This window comes from Apteryx mantelli, chromosome 30 (assembly GCF_036417845.1).
Source record: "Apteryx mantelli isolate bAptMan1 chromosome 30, bAptMan1.hap1, whole genome shotgun sequence".
NCBI classification, from domain to species: Eukaryota; Metazoa; Chordata; class Aves; order Apterygiformes; family Apterygidae; genus Apteryx; species Apteryx mantelli.
The window spans coordinates 6,342,511-6,362,898 of record NC_090007.1 but is presented as its reverse complement, the minus strand read 5'-3'; the positions used below and the strand labels follow the sequence as shown (position 1 = coordinate 6,362,898).

Here is a 20,388-nt window from a genome sequence, read left to right as displayed (position 1 = left end):
ACAACACTTTCAGAATCACAGAATGGTTGAGGTTGGAAAGGACCTCGGGAGATCATCTAAATCCAACCCCCCTGCTCAAGCAGGGTCACCTAGAGCACGTCGCACAGGATCATGTCCAGGCAGGTTTTGAACATCTCCAGAGAAGGAGACTCCACAACCTCTCTGGGCAACCTGTTCCAGTGCTCTGTCTGTCTTCTGTACCAGGAGAGAACAATTTAGACAATTAACTGGAGGTGCACGGGTGTAAAGAACTTTGCCAAGGGAGTTATCTACATGCCCTAAGCCATATGCAGAAATATCTCCCCCAAAAGAAAGAAAATGTACCTGTAGAAAGACCACTTCAACAGGAACTGCCTGGCTGCTTTGGGGAAGCTGGGACTGCCCTCATGATGCTTTAAGACTTGGGTGACGACATTATCCAGCCAACTAGCCCACTGGTCCAGAGAGCTCTGCTGCTGCAGTGTGAGCTTGAAATCCTGCTCCAGCTTCTGGACCATGCCTTCCTCGCACTGGCACACCCACGAGGCTTGCTCCTGCTCAGAAGAAGGACTCATGGTTACATGTGCAAAGCCTGCCATTTCACAGCTTTTGGTGCATCCCATCCCAGGAACTGAACTTCACGTCTAGTGGGCAAGGACTCCAACCAGCTCTGAATCAGGGCTTCTCCAATTTGTCCAGACCACAGAATATTACTACTATAACTACATTATTATTGGTAGCAGTACTTCTTATATAAGTTCCTTAGTACTTTCTCTGCTATTCAGAATGAAATAGCATTCTTTGAACACATATCTGGAAAAGTAACACTTAAAACTTACGTGTAAATTGTTCATTTAACTGTTTTTTAGTTTTGGAAATAAGATGCTGGCTACTAGCAAACTGTCCCGTTAAGAGTCCCTGTTCTAGACAACACAGCTTCCAAAAAGATACTGTAAGTCACAGAAAAGATAGTATAAGTCACCTGCACGTTGGCAAAGTCGACCCGATTGAGATCGCTGAGCATCTGGTTTATCTGGGAGGTGTTCTGGAGCACCGCACGAGCTGCCTGAGCCAGGTGGTTCAGGGACGTGTATCTCCGTAACGTCTGTGCAAAGGCACTCACCACCCCAACCTGTAACAGAGCATGGTGGACACCAGGAACAGGGATCATGGAGCCCAACGGCAGACTTTTCGCAACACCAGACTCAATCATGCAGTCCACATCAGCTGTGGCATCCTGCACAGTTGTGCTCATGCTGCTGCCTAAAACACATCTCAGCACTCTGGAGCAGCATTTTGTGTCATCTCTTGCATCCCACAGACCAGGCTATGCATTTCTTTTCTTTAAACTAACAACAGGTTTTTGCACTTTGCTTCCTGGACCAGGAGGGTGGGAACAGGCTGCAAGAACCTGCAGGTTTAGGCAGGGGGGAGTAGGAGCCTTAGATCAAATCTAAAAATCAATAGCAGGACTGGCTAAGAAGTGATGCTTGATTCAATTTATGCAATGCCATTCAGTTTATGGGGTGTCCTCCACAGACAGTGGAAGAGTTTCATTCCAGTGCAGAGATCTTCTTGCAGAAAGTTTTATCTGCAATTTCAACACATGGGACCAGCTCAGCGTACAGAGCATTATCAGCTTCTGGTACAAAGAAGCTGCTCTCCTTGTCCCCATCCTTCTTGCTAATTTTGGCTCAGAACTATCCATTACACCATGCCAGTCTGGAGTACATGTAGCCAGCAGTGTCTTTCCAACCACTGTGGAAAACTGCAACACACACACACCCTGTCAGCTCCTATGCCTGACCTGCAACACGCTCCCATAGCTTACCTTTGTCTGGACAATCTGCGGAGGGAAATCACTCATTGCGTTCATCAGCCACCCTTCCAAACTCTTGGCAAAATTACGAATCGCCTGTGTCAGAGTGCCTGCAAAGAAGTTTGCAGAGTTAGCAAGGCCTTTCCAAATTGTCTTTAAACACCAGCTTTCTAGCTTAGGGCTCCTGCGGGAATCACATCCCCTGATCTGGTAGCTGAGATCTGTTTAGTGTCATGGGAGTCAGCTGGGGCCCATAATGCTCCTTTTCTTATTCATGGCCCATCTCAGCATTTCCTGACTGTTAGGGTCTGTTCTTTAAGAAACACATATAACCCAGCCAAGGACCCAGCCTCCAAGTCCCCAAAACCCAGGTATAACTCCTTGGGCTTTCTGCTCAACAGCATCTTCACAGACAACAGCAGCTCAGAGGGACATGACTTTACAGCACTGCTCAGCCCAGTCTATGGCTGAGATGTATCCTTGGGGAGACTGGCGCATGCACTTAAGTGAGGAGCTAAATCAGAGAGAAAATCTTCTATATTCCATCACTAAACTCCCAAACGAAAGTTGACCCCAAATTTCCAGGAGGTGCAGTAAGGGACACAGCGGTCCTACATAAACAAAGTTACTATCTCCAAGGAAATATCTCAATGCTTACTACAGCTTGTGCATTAAGCCTATGCTTTTACCTTGACTCATAGCCACTCATGAGATGTGATATGCCATGAACCAAATTTTAAAAGGCATTGGAATTTCCAGGAGCCACAAATTACAGTCTAAGCAGAGCAGTGCTGGAGAAGGGAGATTGCTGTTGCCATAATACATAAGTTCGTATTCAAAACAACATCATCTAAAATGGCTTTTAGAATGGAAACCCTCGTGGCAAGTGGTAGCCAGCCAGAGTGAGTCACAGGTCTGTTCATCACACGCAGCATCCTGTGACTCAGGAGCAACATGGCAAAGAGCAGGAGCTGAGCAGGGGTCAGGACCACCTGCGGCCTCCTGACTGTGGCTGCAGCATACTCACTGGGCACTGGCCTGAGCACATCAGGGATGAGAATCTCCACCAGGGCCTGGTACAAGATATGATCACAGCTTCTCATCCATTTGAGGATAGGTTCATATTTACACAGAGTGATCAGCTTATCTTTTGGGAGGGTCCCTTCATGTTCTTCTTCACTGCAGGAGGAAGCAGGAGGCAGCATCAGAACCAGGTTTTCATTCAGTGCATTTACACTTCCTCTGTATTTCTAACCTCAGTTTTCAGTGGAAAAAGCGACTCATGTCTCTCTTCAGAAGGGGATGCCTGATCATTTGTGCAGGGCTTTCTCTGAATCTGCAAGCTCCTCTGTCCACAGGGTCAGAGCTGTGACCACAGTTTTACCTCAAACCTACATCTTCCTGTGCTTGGCCAGACTTCCTTTGCTTCTTCCTTCTTTAGCCCAGGTTGCCTCTCACACACACACAGGCACGCACACTCATGCATATATGGGAACTGTACTTCAGCACGGTCATCTCGGCAAGCAAAAGCCTAGTTGGTTCCTCTGGACAGAGCCAAAACCTTCCAAACCCTTCACATCTCTCTCCTCTGCTACAGCCTTCCTCGACTGTGACAGTGGTGACAAATTTTTGGAGCAAATGCTGTTTGAGCAGATGAACCAGTATTGACAGATACTATAAACAGTTGTGAGGCGTCTGGCACATTTAAACACTGAATGGTTTCGTAAGGAAAAAGCTAATTGGTGTCGTGATGAGAACAGAGCATATCGTCTCCAACTGAATGAGGTCAACCAAGCCCACATTAATTTCACTTTATAGACATATGGAAACTTTTTTTTTGGCGTGATTAAGGCATAAAACATTTGGTTAAACAGCAAGCAGAGAAAACCACAACCTTAACGCACTGCCATAGCATCAAATCAGAACTATTATGACACTACGCTGGAAATTGGGAGGTAGCAGGTGACTTTCCCCATGCATTACATCAAAACCATTAGAGCCAAGATATTTGACTTACAATAAAGAGGTATTTATATTATTTCTTCCCTGTCTGAGCTGTTTCAGTAAGTGTACTCTACTGGCATAATCTTAAAACACTCATATGTAAAACTTAGCCATCAAGTACCTCAATCCTGTTTTAAATAGAATCATATTCTGCATTTTCTAATGCTTTCAAGTAGTTTGACACTCTGACAATACTTTGTTTTTATATTTGTATATATAAAAGGGAGAGGAAAGTTTTATTTAACCTATCTTGATTATTAGCAGGACTATGGAGAGGTGCTAGAGCACACACCCTTAAAGGCAAGATAAGTTAGTCTAGACAGAGCGCTGCAGAAATGCTGCCTCCAGTATCCGAGTGAGTCTATTCATATCTAGCCCAGCTCTCTCCATCCTGTTGCAATATGCCTTGTAGATATACTCTTAAGTAAAAGAGGTTTTGAAACCAAACACAGCTACAGTGTTTCTTTGCAGCAAAATAACCATTGGATAATATCTGTGGAGGACAACAGGGCCATATTCTACAGATTATTATGGGGTATGTCCTTATTATCCAAACTTTTAGTGTTTTTCTTCTGAATACAAAACAGCAGTATCTGAAGCCCCTGTATGATCAGTGGAAATGGACAATATAGACTTTCAATACAAATTTTTTTTTAACAAGAAGCCTTTGCCTTTTCCATTTTTTCTATTTTCATTTATTTCCATTCCCCTGTCTCCTGGCAGCAGACTACCAAGGCATAAAGGAGGAAGAATAGGCAATAACAATGAGCCAGACAAGACTACAAAAGCTGGGATCAGAGCAGCTTAGTTTGTCATTATCTTCCTCAAGACACGCGGCACTTAAAAACTTTGATAGTGACCCAAATAAGAGAGCGAGTCCAGATGTCACTAAAAACCTTAACTTTGGAGATGTCATTCTATATACGGCACGAATTGTAACTTGCCGTTCCTCTTGGTCATTTACAAAAGTAGCAACCCATTCTCATTCATCCAAACGCTCTCTGCAGTTTGGATTAATATTTTCTACAGCAGATAACAGGCATGTCACATAGACAAATAATAAAACCATCTGAGCAGATGCTTTCCTCTGAGGTCTGCACTTTGTGCGGTCATTACAATATTTGACCTGAAACTCCTTATAATGATTCTGCAGGGAAGTAAATATTCCCAAGTCCTATAAAGCAGTTAAAATGGCTAATGAAGCTGAAACCGGTTCATTTTTTGAAAGATAAAATACCACTAAAAATGGATCATTCAGAAACAATCAAAGCACAACGGTGTACCTGGATGGCAGGGTAGTAGAGCCATCACTAGATGGTGTTTTAGGACTCCAGAAGGATTGCCACAGTTTCTCTATATAATGAAACTGAAGGTTCATTACAACATCCAAAGTCGCCTGATGATAAAGAACACAACTCATTAGCTGCTGTTAGTGTGTTGTCACACAGTCTGAGCATAAATTTCATGCTCTGCCATTAAGGTTAAATAATTTACAAGAAAACACAACTGAAAGTGCGTTGTTCTAATAATCAGCATAATATAAAAAAGGTCGTACAATAATAATAATAAATAAAAAAAAAACAAACAGTGCAATACTTGTAACAGGTAACAAATCAAACATTCCCATTTATACCCTAGCGGCTCCTGGGAGCAGGATGTGGGAGAAGGCACCTGACTTATGCCCCATATCAGTTAATGAATTGACTGAACATATTCAAAATAATCACCTCACAGTGTCGTCTGTAAAGAAGCTGCAGGGTTTTGACATCATTCATGGTGACCCCTTCTTGCAAGAGGACATTACCTAGATCAGGGGCTGGGAACTCCGGAAAGACATGGGTTACATCTAGGGAAAAGAAAGATGGGGAAAGACGGTGAAAGTTAGGAACATCCAGTTACACAGGCCTATAAATAAGTAGAAGATGTTGCAGTGGCTGCTGGCTATATTTCACATTTCAAATAACCGGTGATGAAACAGGTGAAATGAGACTGATAATCCAGCACCTCTCTGATTCATCCTGTTATACTGGGCAAGAGGTGAACAACCGGGGCCCATTTACTCCATGTGGCAAGAAGAATGCTTCCTTTCTCTTTGCAAGAAAAGAAACAAGAATACATTGTCCTTGTCTAATGTGCTGCCCATTAGGTTTTCTCCAAAGCCTGAATAACATCCCTTTGGTATTTTGAGAGTACAATGCAGAAATTAATTGGCTAGCAGACATATCAGGAGCAATTGTGTTTCAGAGACTGCTCAGAGCTGGCCAGGTTTTTGTGTCACTATTAGAGACTCTGGAAACAAGCGGGTCCATGACCAGCGAAACTGGAGAATTTATCTCACAAGCTATGGGCTCATATGGATCTCCTGAAGTGTAATAAACCTTGCAGCCGTTTCTCCTGTAGGCACAACGAACTGTCACTCTCCTCTCTCAGGCTGCCTATTTTAACAACACTCTTCAGGACTCTGAGGCTTTGAGACCTCTACTCCATCCATCCAATTTGGTAAAAATTGGCCTGATTAGAAACAGACTTAGAAGGAACTGAAGGACGATGGCACAAGGAAAAAAGACTTTTAAAAGCTTGCTGAAATGCTCTCCAAATACTTGTAAAGGTAATTGATAAATGACTGCTCCTGCTGTGTGTCCCAGGCTTGTGTTTCTCCTTGGTCCTTGGGAGTCACTGGAGAGAGCCTTCCTCTTAAATCAGAAGCCTCAAAGTGAGATATCTAATACATTAAAACAGTTTCCTCACCTATGAATTGCTGATGATGTTGACTTTGAGCAGCGACTGACTGTTCGGGAGTAGTGTGCAGGCTACTGTTGGATCCACTCTCTGCCATGCCATCCATCTTCTGTGCTGGTCTATACCTGTATTTAGAGCACAGCTTGGTAGCTATACACAGACCCGAGCAGACACACACACACACACAACCTGCAACACAGTCACACTGTGAACACCAGGGACACCTAAAAAGTCACTGTGCTGTATAGCGCTTCTTATTTAAGAAGTTATATGCACTGACCACGTAATATATGACGTTATATTGCTCATTTATACATAGTTTGAAAATATTTACAGCTGCTTAAATAAATGCTTAATCAGTTGTTACTATGCAATACACCAGACTGTCTAAAGAAGACAGTTTTCAAACTTTAAGGCTTTCAGCACTTATGCTTCAACACATGCTGCTCACAACTAACATGCTTATAAAACAGAATCCACCAATTAATTTTTGTAGTTCTATATTTTAGTATTAAAGTTTGGCCAGCTTTGCTATCTCAAGTGGTCAAAAGATTTGAAGCGGCATTATTGAGCGTGCTCTCATAGTAAGCAAGGCAAACCCACACTGGGCTACACCAAGGGTGGTTTGAAACTTTAATGCAAAACTAACTTCTGCTAAATAACTGCTAAGGTCTGGAAAACAAAACTTTCAGGGATTAGCAAGTGTTGAGGCAAACTCAAGGCCAGCATTTTGAGGGCTGGCCGTTTATATTACCTATTTAGGTGCAAATGAGAGTCTCCTTTTGAAAAAGCATTCCCTGAGATGGGATTAAAGGGGTTAAAAAATTTGCCTGAGGGGACACCAAAGGGAAAAAAAAAAAAGAGAGAGAGAGAGAGAAGCAGAGCTGGAGTGGAAGTCAGAGTGTGAACCCAGTCTCCTATTGACTCTGGAGCCTACTTTCATGCTTGCTTTCTGTTTGGGAACTGAAGAAATATATCCTTCCACTCCTTCTCCACTCCGGCGAGAACCAGAAGCATCAACGCTTCCAAGAAACAATTCCAAATTCCTTTGCTCGGTGTGTTTTTACTCAAAATTACCCAGATACAAGACTAACCGTGCCACAGTTTAACTTACACCATTGCATGAAAAAAAAAAACCCAAACCAACGCAAGCACACAAGTCCCTTACCCTGATCAGGCACAAATAACTCCACAGCTGAGGTCCTAAAACTGTTGAGACACACGGATGCAGGAAAGGGACTTGGACTAACCAGTACCTTGCAATCCTGTTCTTTTACAGCACAGCTACGTGCTTCAGCCCTTGAGTGTCACTTGGGTTTGAACAGTCCCAATGGGCTCCCTTTGCTCCCAAGCAAAGCTAAGTCCCAAGCCCCCACCTGGCTTTTTGGGGGCAAGGACCCGGTCCTGCAGCAGCTCCGAGGAGCTGGGAGCACCTACCTCTGTTTCTGGTGGATGGGCTGCTGCCGCATTGCCATGTACTGGGTGTCCTCCTGCAAGCGGTTCAGTGGAGACTCTGGCTTTAGACGGATCCCGTAATAATGATATTTGGAGTTGCCCCTGGAAGCATCAGTGGTGAAATTGCTCAGTGGCAGCTACTCAGTGGAAGTGACATCACAGCCCTGCGATTTATTCTTAGGCTTCTTTTGACAATACACATTACTTTTTACAGCACATGGTTCTTTGCTGCCAAGAGCTATTTGAATGGCTGGACTAATGAATGCCATCATCCCCCATAAAACTTAAAACCGCATGTCGCAAAGTTAAGTGACATCCACATTTAAATCTGGCAAGGTTTCTTCCAACTAACCAATGGTAATTGGAGAAGAAGAGACAAGTGTTACAATACATAGTGGTACTGAACAAAAGGACAAAAAGACCTCTAGGGACACTTTGCCCTTTGATTGGAGTTTAAGGATTCATTTTATATAACAACAAAACTTCCATCCTTACCTAGAATTGGATAAAACAAGCCTGACTGAATAGACAGCCAGGATAAGAAAAATGTCTCTGTGCTTTCTGCACCTACACAGCCATGGCAAGAGGCTCTGACCTAGCTCTGTGTTTGGAGTCACTCATTTTCAGTTTTCATAAAAAACGAAAGTCTTTTGCAATAGCAAAAGAGGCTGGAATTCTTTTTCCGTTGCCAGTCAGGAAAGCTGCTGTGATGTTGTTTAGGAAAACAGCCTTTCCATCACATCAGACAGATGTGTCAATTCCGGGTTAATGGGAAACCTTGAATTTTTCAACGATTGCTTTTGGGAGCGAGAAGGACAATCATGCAGCCACGGATGCACGAGGACAGTCGGCCCAATTTGGATTTAGACAATTTGTAGCTAACAAAGCTACGAATTTGAGCTAAGTTGTCAGGGGCAGAGGAGACAGGCCGGGGAGCGAGCGGCAGGGCCTCTGGAGCGCTCTTATCAGCGTGGTTTAGAATTACAGTTTGCTGATTCCGTGTCTTCGCAGCGTATGGCAAAGTCTGAAGGCACATTACATCTCATGGTGATTCCCATAGCAAAACTATACACCGGAGAAATTTAAGAAAGGAATATTTGTCTGGGAATTAGCCCTCCTTTCTTCTTTGTTGCAGGAATTCTCTTTTTTCTGATTTTTTTAAAGGGGAAATTGTTGAATTGTTTAGTCTGTATCACTGTAACGAAGGGTTTTACACACACTGGTGAATGCTCAGGTATGACCTGTGCTGCAACAGCCAGGTCTTGCCTGATTTTAAGTGACTGCAAATTAAAAACTATTGGCATGTATTTACTTATTCGTTCATTTAGATGATAATGGTGGATAGCTATTTCCATATTTATTGAGGTCTGTTGTATCCTTCCAAGCCTGCAAATTTTAAGTGTTTTTTCTTAATGACAAAGTTTTCAAAGTCACCCAAACCTGGTTAGTGATGGTCTTCAAGACCCTTTGGCCCAAAATTTTAGGGAAGTTTAATATTTGGTAAACACCCAACATTTATATTACAGGACATGGATATAAAAATATATTATTTCAGGAATATAATCCACATATTTAAAAGTTTCAGCACTAAACATCAATTGCCTCATTTTTACAAAGAAAAATAAATGCTGTTAGATATTTCACTACTTAATAAAGAATGACAACAGCATGTGACATTACCAAAAGCTGAACTAAAACATTCTGGAATTGCCACTAAAGGATTCTTTTATTCCATTTTTTTTTACTCTAGCTTCCAGTGAAAACAAATTCTGAAATGCCAGAATGTTGCCATAGACCAGAAACTCCACTTGCGGGCCATTTCTGTTTTCAAGTCTGACCATCTTTGAAGTCACAAAACAAGAAATTACAGGAGTCAACGGCAGCTGTTAGGACTTAACATTTTTCCTCCCTTAATAGGATTAAAGAACTTCTTTCCTCTGAAGAAATTATTTCAGAGTGCTTACACTTTAACCGATCTGCAGAAATCCAAACTCTCCCCCGCTCTCCTGATGACTCTTGCTTGCACATTCCAGCTGCGGAATGCTCCAGACACATCTGGTTTTGTTCTCATCTAGAAGCCCAAATATCTAGCTTAAATTTTATTATAAAAAGTTATATAATCAGAGCAATCTCTGCTTCTCTAGCGTATTACCTACTTTTTAAAATTAAAAGCTGAAATGAAACGCAAACTCGGCTGTACAAGCTGTGCATATATTTTGGTTGTTTCCTAGGACGACACACATGAAATGATGTCAAGCATCCTTTTACTTTTCCTGTAACATCATATGGGTCTTTGATGTTTTAAAAGAAACGTTTCTGTCACCAGATTCAGCCAGCTGCTTTGGCAGTTTCTGAAATAAGCCACCTCCTTGTGCACAGCTCATCTAAATCGCAGATTTGGGCACCGGCTCTGCTCTCGTTCATAACTGAATGACTTTACCAAACCCCAAAGGAGTAATCACTTAACTGCACCGAGTTTTCAGACTCTGCAGCTGACAGTGGCAATCTTGATGAAGTGGGACTTCACCTTTTTGAGATGATCAAAGAATGAGGAGCCCAGATTAAAATAAAATATTCTTAGATTGCTTAAGAAACGGGCTTCGATCACATTTGACTGTGTGACTGCACAAGATATTGTCACCAAGGACCCAGAACGTGTCCGAAATGAACTTTCTTGTCAAATGTCTTGTGCTGCTGATTCACGTTCGGAAAGGAGCTTTGCCTCATGACATGCTGGAATTACTTACATGCTTTTGAATAGCAATTTTTTTTCCTTACAGGATAATGCCTGGTTGTTTCTGCAGATCTTAAAATAAAAACCTCAGCCTGCTAAATTATGCTTGGGAGATTTTCAGCACCCATGAGAGAAGTTGCAAGAGCTTTTTTTTTTTTTTTTAATATAGATCACGTGAGAGCCGTGCAACAATTTTCCTTGCTGCAAAGCATAAGGCCTTCTTGAGAACAAAGTGCAGCCCCTGAAATTGGTGCCTATAACAGACGCTTGGTTTTAATTAATTCCTTCTATAGGAATCTTCTGAGAAGTTTCATGAATGCCCCCAAAGCCGTACACCGCTCTCCAAGGCAGCCACTGAGCAGTGGGTAAGGCGAGATGAGAAATACAGCATTTAACTGAACCAGGGCTCTCCCAGAGCAACGCTCCTTCCCTGCTCCTTTGGAGCCATGGGATGGGGAAGGGAGTGAGATGCTTCTCCCACCACCCCTGTCTCAAGCCGTCTCATACCAACCTGGTTCCCAAGCGGCGAGTCCGCAGCCCCATGAACACCGAGCGGATCAGTTTTCCGAAGGAAGCGGCGTTCACTGGATCCAGTTTGTGCTCCTGGCAGTGCCGCAGGTAATGGTTATACAGAGAGCTCCTGGGAAGGCTCACGCCTTCCGCTGTCTCGTAGTTGTCCAACAACCACTGGAGCTTTATGCACGGAAAACATAAATGAATAAAATACATGTGAAAGTCTAAAGAGGGCTGGAGCAGGTGACGTAAGACAGTGTCAACACTTAAATGTCAGGAGAACCTATCTGACGTTAAGAATTCAAGAGAGCTTAACGCTGGGTAGTTAATTCATATAAGTGATATTTAGGCCAGTCGCATTTTCAAAAGGAAAATGACCCCCAGCCCAAAGCTAATAAAACAAAAGCGCTGTTGGATTCGGCAACAGCATAAAGCAGACTCTGCCTCCCATCTCACTGTCCATCCCGCGCTTGGACAATTTCCTGCAGAGCCAAAATAAAGCTGTTAGGACTCACGTTTTCTAAGAATAAAGATACTAAGATACTTTCAAGGATGAAAAAAAATGCCAGGGGAACCAAAACGTCCTGCTAAGTCTTTTTTAATTTGAAGACTGGCATGTTTGCAACAGTTCCGTTAACAACAAAATTAATGGTTACCAAACCAACTTTAAAAATCTGAAGGGTTACCACCTATTTTTCGAAACTTACTGCCTGAACTTTACTTCTCTTGACATTTATGTTGATTAAAGTTTGCGATTACATATAAATTATTTATAACCAGCTAGTCTGAAAGGGCAGGTGAAGCATACAACTGCAGCACAGGAATTAAAATGCAAATGGACAAAACCCCCAGTCACCTTTAATTGGCCAAATGCCAAATTCAGTATCACTAAAATAAGTACTATATTAAGTGAATTCTTTGAAGGAACTAGATATACAAAGGGATTAAAAATCAACAGCTTTGGTAAGAGACTTTTTGTTGTCATTAGGGACATTTGGGATTAACGTTTTCACAACTTCCCTCTACATCCAGACATCTATATGCAGGCGTATAGTATAGGAGGCACAGCTCCACCAAAGTGGTTGCACTTGCATCAGATTCATGACGAAACAGACTCAGGTTGCAGACGCCAAAATATTGGCCACATCATCTCCTTGAAGCAAATAATTCAAGCACATATTGTACCCAAGCAAAAACTTAGTCTTGACATCAGTGGGATTTAACCATGTACGTGGATGTACAAGTTGGCCTGTGCTTAAACCCCTCCCACTGCTACTCCAACATCCAGCTCTTTTCTACTGTTGTCACTTGGTGAAACTTTAGGGTCCCAGTTCATCACTGTATTACTTGAGTTTTGTATCAGTGACTGTGAAAATCCAACCTGAAACGTTCAATGAAAACTCTGATATGCAACTCAATTGAGTTATTTTCAGTTTACGTATTTCACATCCAATTTTGCTCTCGTACAAATACTTTTCAGCCCAGAACAAGCTATCTGCACCTATGAACATATGTTTTGTGGTTATCACTCAGTATCCAAATTTAAACTTTTGCTGCATAGGAGGAGCTGAATCCAAAGCTGTACAGTTAAAGCTTGATTTCATTTCATTAGCTGGGTTTGATCCAAAGCAGCAGCAGCAGTTCATATGACTGTTTCTATCAGTTCTGGTGGGCTTTGGAGCAGACCAGGGACTACCACGGCTGGAAGAACCACCACCACTTGGTCATTTGCCTCTCTGTCCTGCTTTTCAAAGAGCTGCTTGTTACCTTCCCATCTTCCTCCAGTCACACACCATCTAAGATGCTGTTTGATGTGTATTTCACAAATAAAGGACTTTTTGAACTCCAAACCATACAGTCCTTAAAGGCTGTGGTTACTGATGATCTGCAGCCCTTCAGGCTTTTATCTGCAGGTGGAGACATTGCTGTGAATCCCCGGAGGGTCATTCTGCAGCCCTGAGGTTACCGCTCAACCTGTTGATTAAGCTATCTCTAACAAAATTGGACCCCAGGGTTTTTGACATAACAGACCAGCAGGAGCTCTGTTTCAGATCGTCCACAGCTATACTAATTTTAGCCCATCCCTAGTATTTAAAAGATTAATGATTAAGAAGGTTCACTTTTCTAACCATTTATTTTATTTGGCCTTTGGAAAATACTGCACGCTGATCAGTTATTTCTGACCTTCTAAACCTCTTCTAATTCCACTCCTTAAAAATAAATAAATAAATGTGTCATACTACTAGATCAAGAAAAATTCAGATAAGGTAAAACCTTCTCATTTAAATTTCATCCTGGACACTTTTAGTCTAATCCCAGATATTTCTAGAATTTTTCCTTCATCTCTCAGTATTCCTTTTCTGCAAGTGTCTTTTTATATTCCTTCATGCATTACAGAGTTTCACAATACGAACTCCCACTATTGAATTAGAATTTTATTATGGAACACACAAAAGAGCTTAAAAAGGAAATCTGTCAGAGTATAAATCATTTTTCAAAAGCTGGTTTTCGCTCTCCCTGCATTAGTAATAACATATTGGACACTTAAAATGAGACCATTAAAGATTCTTTCTATTTGTATTCCTTATTTTGCTTACTTTTTGAATTTTCCTTGGTTGGAACAATGAGAAGATATTCTACAGTTTCATTTCTGTTTATGTTACGATCAAGCCCCAATAAAATCACTATGCAGCTGTACACTGCTTTGTTTGTGCTAGAAGCATTGCAGGGGACCATTTCCATTTCATTTGTACTTTAACCTAATTTCTATCGACTTTTTGTTAAGATTTAAAGATCTTTAACAAAAAAATAGACCGAGTTTGATTCAAGGATGGCTTTTTAAGGATGGAGAAAGTGATACACAGGACTGACTGGGAAAAGATAAAAACCATTTTTCTGAGCGTCCAGGTTTGGAGAGGCTTTCTTTGTGCACTGAAACAGAGCCCATACGGATGCTTTCATGAAAAATAAACAAATCAATAAATACGTTCATTTGTGGTGCATATTTAAGGTGTCTTCTCTGAGACTAAGGGGTGCAAATTCATAAGTCCCCACTTGGTCCAGTTGGGAGTTAGAACTGGAGCCAGGCTCATCTCCTCACACGCCAAGCGTGGGCTTTCCAGCCACCGTGGCATAAACGTTTCCCTCTCACCAAGACTCCCCTACTCAGCCCCATCAATATTTGCAGTTAAAGTTCCATCAAAACCTATGACTTTTCACTAAAAGTTTTAGTCTTGCAAAATGTCATTTCTGAAAAAAGGCCCCTTTAACTCTAGTGAGTAATTTTTTTTTAATTAAATTACGCAGCATAACAGTCACTCTTAACTTTAAGCCCAAAAGCCATCCATCATACGTAAGCACGAGCTTCAGGGCTTGCCTGCCTTTCTCCACCAAACAGGCGAGTCATCCTTCATTAGGTCATTACATTCCTCCCCTGCCCAGGGACAATTATTCCTTCTAATAGTTTTTATACTCCTTTGTTCAGGATCATTTTAAGTGTTCCAAAGGTTTTAAATTTGGTGACAAAATTCCCTCACTGTTTCCCACATAAGAGCCATTCACCAACAGGAAAAAAAAAAAATCACTCGGCTTTTATTCTTTTAAACAAGTAGCAAGAAAAAATTTCTTCCACAATTCCTACAAATGCTGTGAATATCTAGGAGCTGCAGGGCCTCAGGCAGGCAGGCAGGTTAAGGCATCCAACTACTTTAGGTGCGTAGCCTTAGGCACTCAAATATGAAAATTGTAGCCGTCTTCCTCAAATTTCTTTTTGCATCATCTGCAAGCTCCTAATTGGCAAAGAACAATCCTCTGACCCAGCAATTCTGGAGGACACTTGTGAGCGGAGCTTTTTCAGTAACAGTAATAAATTGACATAATTTCATTAGAGACATCATGTGTCACTGGGGTTTTAGCATTAGCTTCTAAATTTGGTACTTCAAGTACACTTGAATAACTACTCAAGAGTTTTTGAGGCTAAATTAAAAATTATTGAAGGTGGTTCCTTTTCACATGGACTTTGCATGAACAGCATTTGTAAAAAATTCTCTCGTCACTGAGACATATTTAGTTTTCCTTTAAAAAAAAAATCTGACATGAAACAGTTGCTAATGACAACAAAACAAAACCTTATTCTAGGAATTTACAGATTTCTGAAAGGCAAAGTTTGAAGCAAGGGACAAAATGCCTAATGAAAGCTTCTGCAACCTTCTATGCTCTTAGTAATTTTTGCACATAAGACTAGAGGTAATTAAGCCACAATTAATAGTGTAATTATCACCCTAGCTTTTGGCAGTAGAGTGACGTACATCATCAAGTCAAGAGACTGTATTTTGTTACCACCTCTGCTTGCGATGCTAATAACACGTGGAACTGTTAGCTCCGTTTTGAATTCTGTCACCTATGCCAAGCTCATGTTTTCCTCTGAGCCTTGACAAATCACAGTCACCTTCTATTTCACTTTCTGGTTCTCATGTGCAAGCCTGACAACATTGTGTTTCAGTCATGCAAGCATTTGAGATACGTAATCATCTGTCTGTCTGTCTCTCTCTCTTTATTTATTTTTTTTAAATGTAAAGAGAGGGAAACTGAAACATCCCAGATAACAGAAAATCTGCATAGCATTGCACACTCCAGGGAACTAAACCACCCCCAGACCCGGAGCTGCCCAGGGCAGCACACTGTTGTGCCTGGACCGACGTCCTCGGCAGGGACAGCTGGGGAGCTGATGGCTATGCACACGCTCATGAAGTTGTTTATTTGCTTTAGAATTTGTTACAGAACTTAAGCCTGACGCCAAACTACGAACAGTGACCTGAGAAGAGAGACGTTATGTTCTTCTACCCTGCAAGATGAGGGTGGGGAAGATCTAATTGCAGGCTCAGTCTGGATCAAACTCCATCCTGCACAGCCTGTGGATGGATGAAATCCCCTTGCTATCTTCATCTTCTTTCCTCTGCCCTTTCCCTGCTTTTTTCAAACCTTCTTCAATACCATGCCACTACCCATCCATCATCATCCGGCTCCACTCAGTCCCTCTCTGCAGTCCCTTCCTAGAGGGCATCAGAGAAGCGCTGGAAGCAACCGAGGAAGGGGCAGCTGTCTGGCTGTGTTGAAAGAGGGTTAAATAAAGGAGCTGTGGAGAAAGGACCCAGAATACGGGCTGTGGCATGAGTTGAGCTCTTCCTTCTCAAGGATGCATCAGTATGCAGCCTGACAACGTTGTAAAGTCCTATTCGGCCCCCATGATGGAAGTGTTTCCCCCTACGCTTGCTGTGAAACCATTCCACTTCACGTAGTAATTCCCTCTGGGGCAGTCAACTAAAGGAAGAAACCGTTAAATGAAAGCAAGCGGAACCCAAGAGTTATTTGAGCTACTGACCGTGAGCTTAGGGCACGATGAGCTTGCAGAGAAGTAACTGAGGTTTGCTGGCTCAGATTTTTTTATGTTCAAACCACAGATTTACTGTAATGAACTTGCAAACAGCCACTAGCCATAACAGGACTAAGGTCCTTTCTGCTTCACTGATTTCTGTTTGCCTAGATCGCTCTGCAGAGTCTAACTATGATACTGCTGGACTTTAGAAAACTCCCAGAGTCCTAGGCAAGGCTCAGTGCTGACAGCTCTGCTGATCTGACTACATGTTTTTAATATCTTTAAGTCCCCGTTCCTGGGGTCACAGGATTAAAAGGAAATCTCATCTTTTTGAAACCGGAAAAGAAGTTTCAAATCTTCCAGTTTGCAGAGAAAAGCTTGAAAATGTAGCCACAACCTCAGAAATACCAAACCCTTCAAACAGGCCCTGCAAATTGTTTATATCACTTCCAATTCTAGAGAAACCAACTCATGACTCTCAAACACTGGAAAAAGTAACACTGATTCCCTCTTTATAAAACAACAAATTAGCAGCACAGTGATTCAAATATACTTGGAAAAAAACTAGCAAGTTTTCTTACTGCCTGTGCCAAGTTCATTACAGTGCAAAAAAAGAAATGGAGTTGGTCCGAAGTCCTGCTCACAATGTGCTCCACTTGCAGAAAGTGTTAATGTAAAAACTTGCTTAAAACTGCAACAAACGTGGACGCTACATATTCCGTATCAACTACTTTCCATTTATAAGTGTCTTTTCTTACCATCAGCCCCAAAATCCAGCCTAGAATTTAGAAGATCCTGCTGGTTTATTTCTGGCTTATGCACTGTGATGAACAAGAAAAAATCTGCAGAGCAAGAATTGCAATTTGCCAAATCTGGGCCCAGGGGCATGGCCCAGGTGCACAAGCACGACTACAGCCTGGAGCAGGAAGGCTGCACACAGATGCTCAGAACAAGAACTACAAGCCTAATTCCGTGGTTTCGTCTTTCGCCACCCAGAACAAAGAACTTTCAATTCCTAGAATATGAAATCGGAATCGAGCTCACGCAGGAACCCTGGGTGGCAGTTCTGGATCAGCTCAGGAGAGTCAGATCCTCAGGTTCAAAGTTCCTGTCATTCTCCCAGGCTACTTCACCTGGGTGAAAAGAGGTAAAGATACTTTTGCAGGACCCAAGAATGACAACAGATCTGCCCACAAATACAAAGCAAGAGGAAATCTGGTAAAATAAAGAAGTACCATTTGCGCACTGTGATTTATCAGAGCAGAACCACGCTTCAGCCTAATCCAAAACGCACTGAAGTCAATGCAAGTCTAGTGACTTCAACAGGACTTGAATTAGACCCTTCAAATCTCACACAAGCGTGTGCTCACTGTTAAGCATTACTGCATGGGAGCCAGAAATCGTGACGCAGAAGACCCTGAGTAAGCTCAGTAGAATAGTGGGAACTTCACACAAAGCAGGGAAATTGTTGGCATAGTGAGAACAGAGAGGTCTAGCAAATGGATTTAGCATAGCACTGTAACATTAATGGTCTTCCTGTGCCACAAAGAGGCAATAAAAGCATACACAGGAGTAGGCTTTTGGTACACAATATCTACGGATAGCTGTCGTGATTCACTTCGAGTTATTGTGAATTATTTTCCAGCAATCTTTCAGTTCCAGTGAAAGGAAAGAACTTCCTCAAATGTGTTTTTCTAATTGCCAGCAGTTTCCATTGCAAGGCAAGCGAAATAAATAAATACAGGGTAGAGGCAGTTAACAGAATCCAGAACATCTCAAGCAAACATTAGCGTCTCGGCAGTTTTTGCAAATTATCGTTTCTGGGGAGCGGACTGTTCTGGGCAGCACAGCTGAATCCCGGGCTGCTTTGAGTGGCTCGTGCTAGTGAGTATACCAAATGGCTACACATAACGCTCCTACCAAAGCGGGGAAGAGGTTGTAAAATCCGATTGCAACTTACATGGCTGTTGAGCAAAGTGCTTTTGTGTGATGTAATCCCTTCATTTTTTTGTAGGTTTTCAATCGCCATTTCAAGCTAAAGAAAATGTGCACAGGAGAGAGAAAAAAAAAAAAGGGGAAAAAAGAAAAAAGAAAGGAAATCAGATAGTTAGCAACAGCCAGGATTTTATCTTTATTATTTGAATGATTAATGCTTTATATCAACAGGCTTGTGAAAAAGAGGCAAGTAGATGAGGCGCAGTCCTTATGGGATGAAGCTGCAAAGACGTTATTGTACTGCATGCAAACTAACCACACAGCAAGAACCCCTGTTAGGGTGAAAGGGTGACACTAGGGGACTTTCAACCTTCTACTCAGTATTGCCCATTACAAAAAAAAGCAATTTTTCTTCTCCTTTCCCCTCTATGCCTAGACCAAAGCACTGCCATACAGTTATGCTATAGCAGGTTGAAGGAGATTTGCCACAGAGGCGCATTTGCCCCATCCCTTTCAAGGAAACCTGAAAGGAAAGTTATTATTGCTTCTTAAAATTTTGACAAAACCTAACAGCAGCTAAATAAAAAGGGGGACACAGGAGAGTTGATGCACAGAATGTATAAACTGGAGGGGACAACAGATCTTCACTGGTAACTACACGGGGACTCCCAAGGCAAACACGTGTTTCAGTTAATTGATCTTCCCACCAAGAGAGGCTGACACATCTTGATTCTACTTGTGCTCATTTCCACTGTCTCAGAGCTTCTGCAACCAGAGGCATAGCGGGACATTTTGTCCCCTAAAGAGCACCCATGTTTTGCTCTGCCCTCACCTAGCTTCTCTCCTATATTCAGCCTAGCTGTTGCTGCTGCCTGGTGCTCCAACCCTCGCCTTCCTGTCCTGTCCTTTCTGATACAGGGGCTCCCACAGCAACCTCTCAGAGGGCTGCTGGTGTCTCTTTTGCTCCTCAGCACTAACTTTTTGCTGTTGAGGAAGGAAAAAAAGAAACTCCAAAAACACAGGCTGAGGGACTGGCAGGGGCAGAACCTGCCATTTTTCTCCAGTAAATGTTCTCAAAACCCTGATATCTGTGATCTGTTAGCGAAGGCAGGATGAGAAGGTGCACATCAGCCTGTAAAACTTGCAATCAGCAACTATCTTTGCAAAGTTATGATCTGCCATCATTTAACATGCAGGGTCGTGCAGTTATCTGTAGGCACATGCACAAAGCATCACATCTGCAGAGATCTACCTGCTTATGGCCTCCTTTACCTACTAGCTAGCTCCCTCTACTCCAGTTTGCAGCCTGACTCATAGCATGGCAAAGATAAAAGTAGAAATAAAAACCGCCTTTTACAAAATCAAGCTCTACCAGAAAGGTGAGAGAACAGAATAAGTCAGATCTAACTTCTGAAGTAACACTCAACAACCAAAGACAGTTTGCACCACATCAATGTCTGAATGCGATACACCGTCCAAGCACCTCCAAAATAAATTCCTTCGTTTCTATTCAAAAGTGACATCTTTGTGGCACTTCTTAGCTTAGCAAGTTGCCACTGAATTCAAAAAAGGCTATGACTATGTTTCAGTGGTTTTCAAGAAAACTGTCTAGGACGCCATGATGCACCATGAGGAACCAAAACTCATCAGCCCAGATTGATTGCTGATGCAGCCTTGAGGAAATGAGTCAGAGCATTAGAGGGAGACACCATTTCCTTCCTCTGTTTGAGAGTGCTGAGCAGGGCAGCGCTCGCTGAGCAACGCCTCTTACGCAAGTGCAAAAACACTACTTGTCTTGTTGGCATTTTGGTAAGCGTCCAACAACAGACCCCTTAC

The 20,388-nt window shown here is 42.3% G+C and overlaps 1 protein-coding gene across 3 annotated transcripts in view; it reads right to left on the bottom strand.

Annotated features, from left to right (window-relative positions):
• Positions 1-20,388, bottom strand: part of RFX2 (regulatory factor X2) — a 65,781-nt gene that overhangs the window by 4,146 nt on the left and 41,247 nt on the right. For all 3 annotated transcript variants that reach the window (XM_067312850.1, XM_067312848.1, XM_067312849.1), the window contains 10 exons: positions 18,578-18,652; positions 11,242-11,423; positions 7,979-8,098; positions 6,551-6,666; positions 5,530-5,648; positions 5,086-5,198; positions 2,826-2,977; positions 1,811-1,908; positions 962-1,111; positions 325-533 (listed from right to left, as the gene is read on the bottom strand). In XM_067312850.1, coding sequence (XP_067168951.1) covers positions 325-533; positions 962-1,111; positions 1,811-1,908; positions 2,826-2,977; positions 5,086-5,198; positions 5,530-5,648; positions 6,551-6,666; positions 7,979-8,098; positions 11,242-11,423; positions 18,578-18,652 — 1,334 coding nt within the window. The remainder of the gene's footprint in view (positions 1-324; positions 534-961; positions 1,112-1,810; positions 1,909-2,825; positions 2,978-5,085; positions 5,199-5,529; positions 5,649-6,550; positions 6,667-7,978; positions 8,099-11,241; positions 11,424-18,577; positions 18,653-20,388) is intronic.